This window comes from Gallus gallus, chromosome 6 (assembly GCF_016699485.2).
Source record: "Gallus gallus isolate bGalGal1 chromosome 6, bGalGal1.mat.broiler.GRCg7b, whole genome shotgun sequence".
In the NCBI taxonomy this organism is placed as follows: Eukaryota; Metazoa; Chordata; class Aves; order Galliformes; family Phasianidae; genus Gallus; species Gallus gallus.
In genome coordinates this window covers 3330126-3344938 of record NC_052537.1, presented here as the reverse complement: position 1 = coordinate 3344938, position 14813 = coordinate 3330126, and the positions used below count along the sequence as shown (strand labels likewise).

Genomic DNA, 14813 nt, shown 5'->3' with positions numbered 1-14813 from the left:
CACTTTAGTTTCCTCTAAGTCTATTGTTACTGCAGCTTAAAGAGCAAGAAGGATTTAATAAGGTGACTCGTGACTGAGGATAAAGGCATACTTTTTCAGTTATTTTAATTCATAAAGCAACAGCTTTCCTCAGTTTTTTGAAAATAATGAACTTTGTGAACTTGTCAACTATTATTTCTTTAAGTGCCTTTCAGTTGGATATGTGAACAGCATTTGAAGTTTGAGTGACTTGATAAAAGATGCATCAATTCAGAAATACAAGAACACTTCTTTTCTGGAGACCACCTGCTAAAAGTGTGCATGACCTTTTTTCTCAGTGATAGGAGAGTGGTTCATTGCTTTAACTTAATTTTATTTTTTTCTGATGCTTTCTATCAAGTTAGCAGTGTTGATACATATTGCTTTGGCAGCTTAATTAGTTTAGAGAGATATCAAATAAAACTCAGCTGCTTGCTATACAAAGCAGTCCTGTAGGAATTACTAATGTTGAAGTAACTCACCCATAAAAACAAAAACAAAACACAACTTCTTTCCTATTTTGTAGGAAACATAATTAAGATGACCCTTCTCTCAGCCCTGCTCCCAGAGTCTGCATTTCATGCCATGGAATGCTAGAAGATTTGGAAACAAATCCTTCTGTTAGTTGTCCTTTCCTTGCCCATTACATTGCCTCTGCTTTTTTTCTTTTGTAGTGTCTGTACAGGAAAGCTTGGAGAGAAAATTTGGGAAGCATGGTGGAACTATTCCAGTTGTGCCTACAGCAGAATTTCAAGATAGGATATCAGTAAGTAGTTGCTATGTTTGCTTTTTTTTTCTCTTTTTAACTGTAGCTGTATCCTGATATTATAAGTGCAAAGCCTTACCTTAGTACTGTTAGCTAGATGGCCAAACAATTAAAGGAAGCAAGTGATCTGAACTGTTTAAGAATACAGGAAGTAAGCCATTTTTTCCCTTTTACTTGGCCACATGCAGAGTATCTCCAATATTGTTATAAAGCTGCAGTTTTAATACAGACTCATTTTGTGTGTTCTGCTGATGAAGAAGCAAGATTGCTTCTGACAGATCCTTGGCGATACCAGGTGAAGTATTTGCAGGTAGGCCAATAGTCATATACAGAAAGAAGAATGAAACTCACCCAGCTGGTGAAGGGATTCTCTGGCTATGAAGCATTCCTTTTCAGGAGCCAGCCTATGCTTGAGAGATGCTCTCCCTTTGGTGGCTGGCCCTTATATGAGCCCAGGAAGGCTCCACCCTGGGTCTGCCCTTTCTGGGCAGCACAGGTGCAAACAATTTGCCATGCTCCCATGCCAAACCCCTTCACCAGGTGCTCAATCACCAGTTCAAGCCAAGTTCCCCTACTGTGTTCATGTCTGTTCTGTAGTGTTAGATGGGTATTTCAAGTACTACCCTGTTTTCAGAGTTAGTACTCTCCATAGTAGCTGTTACGGCGCTGTGATTTGCATTCAGAATGAAAATAGTGTTGATAATGCTGGTGTTTTAGTTGTTACTGAGTAGTGCTTACACCCATCTCCTACTAGAAAAGTATGAAGTACCATCTCTTATTCTGCAAACACCACTATGGCAATTTGGATATTTTTCATCTATTAATACCTCAGATTTCAGGAGTTAATCATATGAGAGTTGCATGCTGCTGTTCACCTAGCAGGCCATTGCTCTGAGAAACTCCACCATCTCCGTCCATTATTCAGATGGATATGTGTGGATTTTTTTTAACCTGGGGAAGGATGAGGAAGGTTTTCTGTTGGGTTTTAAACAAACCAGTAAGGAGATTAATTTTTTTTCCTCCCTGATACTTTTGTCTATGATATACTTCATATTTCTGCTGGCTAACCTGATCAATACATAGATTCTATCATCTCTTTGATTCCTTGCTATCAAAGTCTGTCAAGCTTTTATAGCAAGAAATACCGCTTCAAAGACTATCAGAATTTGTTCTGGAAGTCTTGTTCATCTAGTTTACCAGGGTTTTCTAACAGCTTTCAACAGGATCAGTGGTGGGGCACTGGCACAGTTACCCAGGGAAGCTGTGGATGCCCCATCCCTGGAGGTGTTCAAGGCCAAGTTGAATCAGGCCTGGTCTGGTTGTTGGTAACCCTGCCTGCAGGAACTCGGTGATCTTTAAAGCTCCCTTTCAACACAAGTTATTTGATGATTCATTCAAAGAACCCATATTTCAGACAGCTTCATACGGCATTTCTGTAAATTCAGGATAATAGAGACAAGATTGTAGAATGTTCCTCTAAGACTTGAATTAATGGGCTAAAAAAAGGCATCTAAATTTAGTGTATCTAATGTGTACCAAAACATGGTGGGAAAATTCTTTGTACAAAATGATTTGTTGTGAGCTCATCTACTTGAACACAAAAGGAAGATCTGGAGGTAACAACAGAACATAGAATCATAGAATTGCTCAGTTTGGAAAAGACTTTAAAGATCAAGTCTAACCACAACCTAACCATACTACCCTAACTCTAACAAACCTCTTCTAAATCCTGTCCCTGAGCAGCTAAATCACATCCCTGAGCATAAGCTTAGAAATGCACACCAATTAGAACACAAATACAGTGTTAGTAATCGTTCTGAAAAGAAGATTGGCAATATAAGACTAACAATACCATAATTTAAGTCCAAAGTGTGTCTGCCTTATCATCTCTGCATGCAAGTTACATCTCTGTATCTTTTAGAGTTGTGATGTTCAGGAAAAAAGTAGAATAATCAAAGATACAGAAGCTCCACATGTATAAAACAACAAACTACTCCAGGTCTTGTTTATCTGAGATAGTACAGAGATAGTAATCTGTAAAATGAGTGATGTGCAAATGGATGGATAAGAACAGCCATCAGGGGATGGAAGAGCGAACAAGAATAAAGTGCTGTCAAACAAAACCAATAAACAATCCCAACAGTCAGTTAAGCTGTAGAATACATTGCCAAGGGATGTATGGGAGCTAAAAGTGATAATTGGTATAGGTTTTTTTTTTATACATAAGCTCAGGAGAAGATAGGGCAAATAATCAAGGGGAAAAAATGCGCTACAAAGAACACCAAAGCATCCTTCCCTTGGTAAATCAGAGGAGGCATATGTGAACTTGGTTTGCTGTCAGATGACAGGAGAAGACTGATCTAGTATGGCACTGGCATTTGCAAAAGTGTTACACTGAAAGAATAGCATAGTAAATACACTCAGTGACTTGAAGTCATTGCTGTCATCTCTTCAACACAAGTCTTACAAACTGACCCAGTAATTTCTACAGACCACATGGATCATTTGAGGGAAAGCATCTGTTCCATGAAGCCAGGTCTCAAATTAGTAGTAAGTGGCAGTAGTCAGAATGACAGAACACTGACATTCTAACTTCCCAAGTCAGGCCATTTCAATTATTTAGTGTTCAGTGTGTTTGCATTTCAAGGGGAGCTAAGTCACTCCAGAGTTGCACAAAGCTAATGCACTTCAACCTGTGCATTGAGGATCATGCCCTTCCTAAAACCTGTCTTCAAAATAATTGAAATAACTTCTATAAGTTACTTTTGAGAGTTTTTTTGTTTAACATTTATGACATGTTTTGAAGCTGAAAGCAGTAGTTACATCATCACTGAAAACACTAGCATTACGCAACTGAGATTTCACTGACTTACATCTAAGGTTTTAGGATTTAATTGACCATAATTAGCACTTCAAGTAATAGTAATGGCAATTCAGATTGTCTTAACATCAGTCACCACAGGAAAAAAATGAGAGAGCAAGCTTCAGTAGCTACAAGAATCCTATTGCTCCTAAGATAGGGTTAGTACCTTCTGTATGCATGAATAAGTCCTGACTGTACTGTGTATTGTTGCAGGGTGCATCTGAGAAGGATATCGTCCACTCTGGGTTGGCTTATACCATGGAGCGTTCTGCTCGAGTAAGTATTGCTTTAATAAATCTATCTGCAGGAAAAGAACCTGTGGCTTTACTACATCTTTTTTAAAGCTGCTCCTCCCATAACACAGTGAAATTGCTTCTGATAAGTTCTTCACAATAGCAGGAAAAGTATTATTTGGACTACCAATAGTCAAAAACAGGAAAAAAGCTGACTTAGCCAGCTGGTGATATGGGTCTGTAGCCATAGAGCACTCCCTCTCCAAAAAGAACCTTCACTGACAAAACGTTTTCCCCTCTGAGGCTGGCCCTTAAATGAGCTGGGGGGCTGGGAGGATGGACCCAGGGTCCACCCCTTCTGGTCACCTGAGAAACACAGGTAAATTGCCTGCAGCTGTGCTCCCTGGGCTAGCCATATCCCTTCACTGCGTGCTCAGTCATCAGTTCAGGCTGTGACCTAACAGTTCCCTAACAAATGTGTTCTGCAGAGTTTATTAGGTACATATACAGTTTGTGGCTAACTGTTCTCAAATGTTTCTGTTTTGTGCAGTGATGACCAGGTTTAACTGGGTGTAGAAAACATTAGAGACTAATGTATGGTATCTGGAAGTATTTTCTAGAGGAAGCTATGGTAATTAGAAGCATATTAGTTGTCCTCTTGCACCTGACTGCTAAGTACTTAAGAACACCTTAGTTTAGCATCAGCAGTTTTAGGTTGAACCCTTTATGAAGTATTTCTAAGTAGCAGGGAAACACTACTTGAAGCTTTGTCTTTCCCTGTAGAGGTTTGAGACCTCTTAAATCTTAGAGGTACAGAGAACTGAGACATTTTAGACTTTACTCCCAAAGAATCTGAGCTCTGGTAGCAATGTTAGGGGCTTTTATGCTCCCACTTGGATCCTGTAAGCAGAATCTGACGTAGCTCCTATAGGAAACTTGCAGAAATCTCATACAACCTTTTCTATTTCAGCAAATCATGCGTACTGCCATGAAGTACAACCTGGGTCTGGACCTGAGAACAGCTGCCTATGTCAATGCGATTGAGAAAGTCTTCAAAGTATACAACGAGGCTGGCCTGACCTTTACATAAGCAGGCTGTCACCGCTCCTTGTTGTATCCCATCCCTCTTGCCGTAAATGTACCCTCTTCTTGGAAAAGCTTATCACAAGTTTACATGTAACCACGAAAATTTCTTTTCTTCTGACGTTATAGTGGATTCTATTCTCAATTAGTTTCAGCCCAGACTAGTCTTTTTTTTTTTTTTTTTTTTTTTTTTTTTTTACAATAAAAATCCATGGATTAGGAAATTGCATACAAGCATGTATCTGAAGATAACAGTTCATCAGCATTTGTGGGGGACGTTCTGGGTATTTCACCTGCAAAACAAAATGGTACATTTTATGTATGAAAGAGTGGTCTTGCCACCTGAGCCACTTCTCAAACTTCAGATCAGATACTGTACTGGATGAGCACTTCGCTCATTATTACTTCATGCACTTTTGTTTAATGATATAATTTTGGCTTTGGCACTTTCAGTAAGGCCTCGTATGATCAATGCTATGGCATTGTCAAAGGAAGAATGGGCCTCCAGCAGGGATTAACTTCAATAGGAGTCTAATTTTTTTTGTAGTAGAGCTTCAGGCCTGATTCTCTCTAGGCAATGTTTTTTTCTTTAACTGCTGCTGTTATAGGACTGCGCTCTATTGCTTGTTCAAGTTAGCTTGGCTACTACCACCACGAAGTATGTAGAGTTGACAAACTAATATTTTTATAAGCTGAAACTATCAAGCAATTATAGTAACATTTTTAAATCAAGCATCTATGTAATTATTCTGACTACACTTTTTTTTTTTTTTTTTTTTAAAGAAAAGGGATAGTCTGAATTTGCTAAGCAATCATACCTGTTTTTAACATTCTTTGTCGGTCTTTTCCTCCCAGAGGCTGTTTCAAAATTAGATACTGCCTCAGTGAACAACTACAGTGAAATACAACCCAGAAATCATTGGCCAGATCACAGAGGAGCTAGAATGCTGCTGTAAACTTAATCCACTGTCTTAACACATAGCTTCTTTTTTTATTTTTTATTTTTGCCATCAGAAGGTCGTGACAGTTTTGAATATATTCAAATACAACAGAATGGACCTCAACACAATACTGGATCAAGCACAGTTTATAAAGTCTAAGGCTTTTGTCCAGCCGAGTCCCCTTGAAGTGCCAGTTGTTATTTATGTAATGAATATGAGTGTTTTTTTCTAAAAGACAACCAGTCCCTCCCAGAAACTTATGTTTTTTTTCTATCTACTTTGTAACTGCATAACATAACCTGGAGAGAAGAGCAGTTATTAAAAAAAAATTGACCTTTCCAAACCAACGATGCTGTTGTTTTACTGCTTTCTATTTCATGTAAAAGCTTTCCCTGGTTGCATCGCAGTACACTTGCTAATTTGTTGCATGGTTATTGGTAAGATACTGTCAATGACTTCTTGCAAGGGGCTCACTCTTCCCCATAGGTCTCATGAGGTTGGCAGTCAACACGCGTCACTCCAAAAGTAGTGCCTCCTATTTATTTCCACAGAAACCACAGCAGATACAAAGAGCACAATAATGCTGTTTGATAGAGCAAATTCTCAGCTACAGAACGCTACTTCTCAGCATAGTCACCACCATTAGCCACAATGAAAAGAGCCTGTATGAGCCACGCTCATCAAAATCTGCACCAGCAGAGGTGACCCACTGTCACTGTTACCGCTAATGAAACGCCCCCCACCGCCTCACTGTGCTCACATCCACTGGTTGTCCTCCATAAACATTCAGCAAGCACTGATGGATGTCAGTGGGTGTCACGTTTTCCACATGGAGGAATTTAATGGCAGACCTTTGCCTCATCTGCTTCCACGCGCACTTCCACGTTGACACGTCAGGGGCCCTTTTGCCAGACCACCTCTCTACTGCCATCAGTACACAACAACAAAATGTAACTGAATATTTGTGGGGGGGTTTCAACCTCTACTACCATCCTACTACTACCATTGTCTTATCGAAAAGAGAAAGAATCTTGTAAGTTGGGTTGTGCTATCTGCTGGCATGGTTGTTGAAGATTTGGCTGATAGTTTTCTTCCTGCCTGCCCCCTCATTTCCTCTACTTCTCTCCGTCAGTTCAGCTGTTCACACCTGAAGAGTGAGGCCCTGTAACTGTTGGAGCACGCAGACAGCTGGCGTAGATCGCTCAGTAGGACCTTGAGGACCATCCAGTTGCAAACCCCTGCGTGGGCTGGTTGCCACCCACCCGATGGGGCAGCCTGGGGCCTCATCCAGCCTGGCCTAAAGCACCTCCAGGACTGGGGCGCCCACAGCTTCTTTGTGCAAGCTGGGCATAACTGAAGTGAGGAGTGGTGTGAGGAGAGTCTGGGGTTGAAGACTTTCTATCAAAGACTTCAGATTCTTGATGAGACTGACATTCAGAGTCTGATTTCAGATTGCAGCTTATCGTCTGATTTGCCCTTTGCTTGTAGCTAAATGCAAGAACCAAGCTGTATCAGTGAATCCAGACTTGATAGATAACCTCTTCTGAAATGGTAGTGTACATTATAGGCTACACTGGGGCTGAGTGTAAGTGCAGTGCAGAGGTCAGTTCCAGCAGCATCAGATAGTTAAGAACAAGATGCCATGCTCTTATCACTTTGTGTAGCACATCTCTCCCAAGTTCAGGCAACAGCAAAAGAGGGGGAAAAAAAAAACCAGTAAAATTTCACACAGTTGCTATGAGCAACACCAGCCACATCAACCTCAACATCAACCACAGCTGAAGGAAACAGCCATGCTCCGGACTGTAGATTACAAATCTGACCATTGTGTTTCCTTATAACAGCTGCAACTTGAATTAGGTTTTAGCTCCAACGTTTTGGAGAGCACTCCCCCCCTTACACAACCATGCAGCACACACACAGGTGTTGCCTCTAGCTACTGCCATGGCCACTGCTTGCATTTGCTGGCACACCACTGGATGCTTCACCAAGAAAATCGCTTGGCAAGGGCCCAGCCAATTGCTGACGTTCCATGTGAGCACAGATTTCTGATGGCTCTGAGCCATGCCTACTGCCTACAGCAAATAGTGTGGTGGACACTCGTAGCCTCCCAGGAGCATGGATAAGGGTAACCACAGTTTTCACAGTCGCCTCCTTCCTGCCAGTGCAAAAGCCTGCCGTGCAGAAAAGCGAGTACAACAGCCATTTTTCGTGCCAGCAATGAAATCAGTACTGCATCCACTTTCATTGATGGCACCTGCCACTGTCAGGAAGAAGTGCTTACACGGTGACAATTCCTGCTGTCATTTCAAGATACCGAGTAAGTGACCTCTAAGTTATGTCTTCAGTAATTGGTGAGAATGTAGTATCCCGTTCCTTACCGACTGCAGTAGCAACTTCTCTTCTTGTCGGAGTTTATGTACACGTGGGTTTTGTTTTTTACAGCCCAGACTCCCTCAGTTCTCATCCTTTCACCACGTTTGATAACTGCCCATCTCTGTGTTTGGCCACAGCTGCTCTGTGCTGTTGGAGCTGCAGTGAGAATTCAGCTCAGCGGCACATTAGGCGCTTGGCCAGCAGTTTGTGCTGTTACTGTTTTGGTGCCAGCATTGCTTTGAGTGTCACGGTACCATTCTACGGCGGTTCCATACGTCATAAACACACTTGATCCTTCATCTGTGTAATTCCTAATTGCAGTTTTACAGGTAAGATCAAAGCACAGAAGCATGCAGGCGCTTACCTTGTCCCAAAATCAGTGATCAAGTAATCAGTGCTCAAGTGCTCATCTCATGAGACTTGCTTGTGTGGAGCCATGACTTCAACTCACCAACTATGTGGAAGAAAACCCCAAATCTCACGTCCTCGGCCCCTTTGGAGTGGGCCACTTACATCGTGCCCGCTCAGAGCCTTCCCTTAGCTCTGACAGCGTTTGGCTGCACTAACAGCAACTTCAGCAGTCTGCTGGGCAGTAATCCCACCTTTCTACATCGCTGACTGTTCCAATGTGTGTAATCAGAGTAATCCCAAAGAATGCGTGACAGACACGTACACTGTAGGGGTTTTATTTATTTAAGAATACATTCAGTGGTGTTACGTTATCTTCATTGTCCGAAGCTTTTGCCCCAGGCAGTTGCTTGATTTGCTACATTTTTTACAGCTTTCTCACCGGTTTCAGCGACCTTGTAGACCTCATCGAGAGCTTTTAAAAAAGAAAAACAAAGGTAACTGCAGCATCACTGCACTATGTTCCCCTTCCCCACCAGCTGTGGGTGGGAGGGGAGGTGGAGAGGGGAATGTGCTGAAGGGGTCTGGTTATGGCACCGTCCTGCGTGGGCAGGGAAAGAGTGACCTCATTGCTGTTGACTGGGCAGCCCTGGCACTGCAGCACAGCCCAGCCTGGAGTGGGCTGAGGCCCCTGTGGACTCAGAGCCCCCGGATCAGAGCAGAAGTGCTGTGCTCTGGAATGGGAAGCGCTAAGAAAGCTGGGCTCTGCCCTCCCACCGCAGTCACTGAGGGCAGCAACGTGGCTGGGAGGATCTCACAAGGAGGTGGGTGCTGGGACAGGGGCGAGGGACCCATCTGGGATTTCACTGGAATGACGGTGAAAGCAGCAGGAACATGACCATACCTTTCTGACCAGCATCCTTGGCCTGCTCCACTGCTTGCTGCACAGTCTGCCCCACCGTGTTAACTGCGGAGTAAAACAGCATCAATTAAGCAGTCTTTATCTGTCCCTCTAAACTCAGTATTCACACCTCTGTAGATGATTCTAAGAAGAAAAATCAGTCAAATACAATTTTGGGTGAGTGACCTGCAGCTGAACCTGGTTGTCTCATTCGCCCCGGCTCCATGTTGCACCACTTTTACCCACTGCCCTGCCCAGCCCCACAGGCTGCATGAACAGCCGGGCTGCTCGTGGGGGAGGGCATGAGCACACCATGAGGACAGATGCGTGGGGGAAAGGACAGCATTTCAGTGGGCTGGGATTGCCCAGAACTTCAGAACTTCTCCAGGCCTGGGCTGAGTTGCCCTCCAGCAAGCAGCAGCTGAGGCAGTAAGGCTGTCTCAAACCAGTGGCCTACTTCACCCTGGGCTTGTAAGATATTTGTACTGCATAAAGCTACACTAATTATCATCATGCATCCCCTTCTGGCACAGGTCATCAGCTGGCGGATGAGGTGGGCTGAGGAAGATGCTTCCTGCAAAGATCCCAGGTTACATCCCAATTTACAGCTCCCTTAGGAGCTATTGGGCGGGTGCTAATTTTAGATGCTAGCAAAGATCAGTTGTGCCACTCCAAACATAGAAAGGCTCATGGGACTAAGCCTCCGGGGCATGTGCAGGCACAGCCGAAGTACTTTGGAGATGACGTGGTTAATAGTTGCAGAACCATCAGTTGGACAGTCTTGTTCCAGTTTAAGAACTGGCATAAAAACCCTCTTTGTTTTCATTTAAAGAGGGATTTGGAGAATACCCCTACTGATAGTGCTTCCAGGACTGGGTGCATTGCGAGTGGTGATGTTTGTTGAGCAACTACTGTCACTCACCAAGGCAGGCACAAGAGCACAACAGCAGCCAGAGCAGGACTGCCTGGGAGGATGTGTGTGGGGTTCAGGCCAAGGGCTGCCGAGGGTGTCTGAAGGGCTGCGAGCATTTGGGGCAGAAGGGGAAGGACTGCTGCAGTCTAAAAGCTCTGCTCTCAGAGTTGGTTGGCTCTCAAACACTTAGTTCCATCATCTGAACACTGAGATAACTTCTCAGCCTGTTCAAGAAAGAAAAATGCCATGCCTAAAACCCCCACATCGGTCTTCTAGCACAGGAAGAAGTTGATAATTGTCCTCTAATGTAAAGAAATAGAGCAGGAACATGAAAATCTCCACGGAATATGCATGTCTAGGGCTGCTGTAAAGCAAAAGCAAGAGGAACTTTTCATCTGAAAACATGAGTGCTTGCCCGAGTTGTAGTGTTTTCCTTCCATGCTTCAGCATGAAGATGTTCTGAGAATCACCACAAATTCTTTGGAAAAGGGACCACTAGTTGTGGTGAGGGGTCTTTCCTGTTCCTAGCAAGCTGGCCCAGGGACAAGTAGTAAATAAGCAGCAGGCTTCATTGAGCACTGCCTAGAGGACTGGCACATTAGGAGATGGTATTAAAAAAGAAATCCTTAAAGTAGCATTTCTACTGCAGTTGAGGTCGCCCGCAGTGCCCAGTTTCACTCTACACGGCATTAGGTGAACTCAGCTACTCCCACTGCATGAAGCACAGACGTCTGAGGAATTGCACCACGGCAGCCTTTGTATGAGGGCTTCACGGGCAGTGTCTCACCTAAATGGCACAATGCTTCATCCTGGGCAGGGGCTGGAAGTGTCACAGCATGAGCTGCAGGCGCCCCAAGCCCAGTGACTGCACCAGGGCTTGCGGTGGGATGAGCAGCTACAGCATCAGCTGGGCGCATCAAAGACCTTCAAGAAGCGAATCCATCCCGGTGTTGCAGAGCTCATATTTGTCACAGCTGCTCGTGCTTTGAAAAAGTTGCAAAAAAGTAACGCAAAACCTGAACGGCCTCACTTTCCCTCTCAGCTTTCTGCCGTCCTCATCCCTTCAGCACATTATCCATCTGGCACCCACTTGGGGAAGGGGTGCGAGCAGCACCGGGAAGCCAGCATTTAATTCAGGTCCCTCACTCGCACTCGCACCAGTGGGGTTTGGAGAGCAGCAGCCACGCCAACCACACCCTCAAGAAGAGCATCTGCAAAGCTGCGTTCATGCATGAGGCATCCACTCACGCAGCAGGGCCAGAAGCCCACAGCAGTGCAGCAGGGCACGCACCTCCCTGCGCAGTCGGAGGCACAGGGAAAGCAGCCCGTGATATTTACCTGCCGCCTGCGCAGCGCTCTCGGCCTGTTGCGTTGCTTCCTCGGCGAGCTTCTTCCCAATCCCAAACATGGCTGCTGCTGCTCTGCTCTCCCCACAGAGGATGGGTGATGGAGTCTCTAAGTTTGGTTCTGTTACGGTGTTCAGCAAAGTGCAGCTTTATATAGACAAAGCAGAACTCCTCCCCGTAGTTAGAGGGCAAACGCAGGCTGAGCGGGACGCGGCGAGCCCTGCTCGGTGATTAATACGCCAGGCATAAAAGGGCGAAGAGGCATTAGTGTTTGTTGTGCTTTCCTCCCCAGAGAGGGGGTGGGGATTCATCGGCAGAAGTTTTCCATGGCCCAGGAATCAAAGCTTTGTTTTCCATGGCAAGAAGTTGGTAAACAGAGCGCATTCCACAGCTGTCCTTACAAAACCTTCCCAGGAGGCTGCCGGGGCCAAAAAACACCCCAGTCCTCAGCTGAAGAATTGCCTAAACCAGCTCTGGTATTTCAAAGCCTTACATAGAAAAGTATCCAGTTTCAGAGGATTCTTGCTCACTTTTTTCCCCCTCCGGGCAGGCTTAAACTCATCGTTATAAAACAAATGGGAGGAGCTAACCCTGCTTTTTTTTTTTTTTGAGGAGTACGTGATGAAATCTTTGTTGTGTGAGATGAGCCTAGCAGTTTCATACTCTGTCATAACACTGCCCAGCAGCCTGCCCCTGCTAGCCCTGTGCCCGGGGAGCTGCAGGCAGGAGGCCAGGCAGTGCATCCATCCCCCTCCAGCCTTCCCCAGTCCCTCTGGGAGGGCTGGTGGTGCTGCCCAGCTGCTCACACCCAGAGCAGCCAGCCTGTGCTCTGTTGGAGTCACCTGCTTTCCAGCACAGTTGGTTCTTGCACCCTTCCACGCTACGTACAAGGATCTCCCACCGCTGTGAAGCTGTTTCTGCTGGAGCAGGAGGGAAAAAGGAAAGAAAAAAAAAGCATAACCTGCCCCAAAACGGGTTCTGGCTACTCAGCCTGACCTTCTGCTCACAGCAGGCTCCAGGAACGTCCCTCTCCACACCAGACAATTAACTTCTTCAACAACAGCTCCTTTACCATTTGCCCACCTGCATTTCAGCAAAGTATCACTTTTCTTCCAAGCACTGCGGATCCTCATTGACGTATAACAGGACATTGTGCTCAACTAAATAGGGTATGGAGGGATGTCTCCGTATCATGTTATCTTCTGTCAGCAGAGGTTACTTACCACGTTGGAAAACAGCCTCTACCAAAACACACCCCTGAAAAACAAACAAACAAACAAACACAACAAATAAAACCGAACCATTTGGTTACAAAAAGCAAAGCCTTTGACCAAAAGAGAACCTGACAGAGTTTAGAATGGTTCTACAGTGCAGCAAAAACCCAAAAGTCTTCAGACAACCCAGGGCAGCGTTCGGCCTCTGGAAACCCATTGCACAACAGCAGGGCCATAGATCATTCACCTACTGTTCTCCACAACATCCTCAGCTATCTGCAGCCAGGTCCATGTTCAGGAAATGGCAATTTCCTGGCTCTGTGCTGCTGCCTCTCTTGCTGATGGTGACAGATGTGTGAAGGCAGCGGGTCCCGCAGCCAGCAGCTCGGACTCTTGTCGCTGTTTGTATTGTACAGAACCACAACTGCTGGGTTTAGATGTTGTGCTAAGGGACACGGCTTAGTAGGGAAATACTGGTGGTAGGTGGGAGGTTGGACTGGGTGATCTTGGGGGTCTTTTCCAACCTTGGTGATTCTGTGAGTCTAAGTGCCAGGGGAGGTTCAGGTTGGCTGTGAGGAAAATTTCTTCTCAGAAGGAGTGATAATGCATTGGCACAGGCTGCCCAGGGAGGTGGTGGAGTCGCTGTGCCTGGAGGTGTTCAAGAAACATGGAGATGGGCATGGCGGGGACGGATCGAAGGCTGGCCCTGATGACCTTCGAGGTCTTCTCCAACCTTAACGATTCTGTGATTCTATGAGAAGTTGTTGTGAACAGCTGAGACAGAGGACTCGGTTCTGACATTTCCTCGTCTTGGACTATAGGCTGGGAAGTCCCCAGTGCTACTGCTGATGGCAATCAAGGGAACGACCCTGAGCAGACACACTGCTGCAGTCACAGCCAAAGGCCGGAGCTGCTCCCGGTGCTGAGCACACATTTGGCCCCACCATGCAGCAGCACCAGGCACTCACACTGCTCAGTTCAATAGCCATCAGGCAGCGTTGGCCCACAGAGGTAAGGTGCCCAAATCCCCCTTGCATGGCACCTTGAGGCTCTGACAGCTGAGGGCACACTCAGGAGCAAATGGGAGGAAATGTGAGAGCTCAGGTGCCAGGGTTCATGTGTCCCCCTGGGCAGAAGCACATGAGCTGGCGAGGGCTGTAACTGGCTGCGTAGCTTTCATGTGCCATCTGGAGCCATTGGGTGGGATGGGAATGTATTGTCCCGGGCTGTGACTCAGCCACCTCTGTGATGCATAGGGGAGGGAGAACCCGAATGCTTCAAGGCCAGAGAGCACTGTGAACAAAGCTGTGACCCCATCTGTGGGGCAAAGCTCGACAGTTTAGATCTAGAAATTCTTGCCAGCAAGTGACTCAGACTCACGGGTGCCTGTGCAACAGCATCTGCCCCCAGGACAAAGGCGCTGTGATGTGTGTGTCCCACCTTGCACCATGTCCAGGGAGAGTGCTGGGGGGACATGGAAACTGCACGGCGAGGGTCTGCTCCACAAGCACAAGGCAGTGGGAATGGTATCTGTTTTCTAAGGTAATTGCTCTGCTGGGAAACAAAACCACCATAACCGCTTGGGTTTTGGTCGTGTGGACTGAGCTGTGCTTTGCAGAAAGTAAGGTGTGCTGAGGAGCTGTGTGTGGACCGCCACAAACACAGCGTGGCACTGTGAAACTCCCAGCCTGAGTGCTCGTTCTCTGAAGATTTCACGTTGGGGAAGTAACCATGGAAAGCACTAAATAATTAAGTACTGTGGAGTGTTGCCCAGTAACTGAGTGCAATAGTGTAGCACTTTTTCTGTGAGC

At 45.7% G+C, this 14813-nt stretch overlaps 1 protein-coding gene and 1 long non-coding RNA gene across 3 annotated transcripts in view; one reads left to right on the top strand and one right to left on the bottom strand.

Annotated features, from left to right (window-relative positions):
* Window positions 1-6251, top strand: part of GLUD2 (glutamate dehydrogenase 2) — a 31207-nt gene extending 24956 nt beyond the window's left edge. The window contains exons 11-13 of one of the 2 annotated variants that reach the window (XM_046942792.1): window positions 693-784; window positions 3861-3923; window positions 4851-6251. In XM_046942792.1, the coding sequence (XP_046798748.1) occupies window positions 693-784; window positions 3861-3923; window positions 4851-4970 (275 nt within the window). In that variant the 3' untranslated portion in view covers window positions 4971-6251. The remainder of the gene's footprint in view (window positions 1-692; window positions 785-3860; window positions 3924-4850) is intronic. The other variant, NM_001396466.1, reaches the window with a different exon arrangement.
* Window positions 6252-8950: 2699 nt separating this feature from the next.
* Window positions 8951-11914, bottom strand: LOC768772. Its single transcript, XR_212473.4, has 3 exons — window positions 11781-11914; window positions 9533-9595; window positions 8951-9103 (listed from the first exon to the last, which is right to left on the bottom strand). It is a non-coding gene; the product is annotated as an uncharacterized LOC768772 (long non-coding RNA).
* Window positions 11915-14813: the final 2899 nt, after the last annotated feature.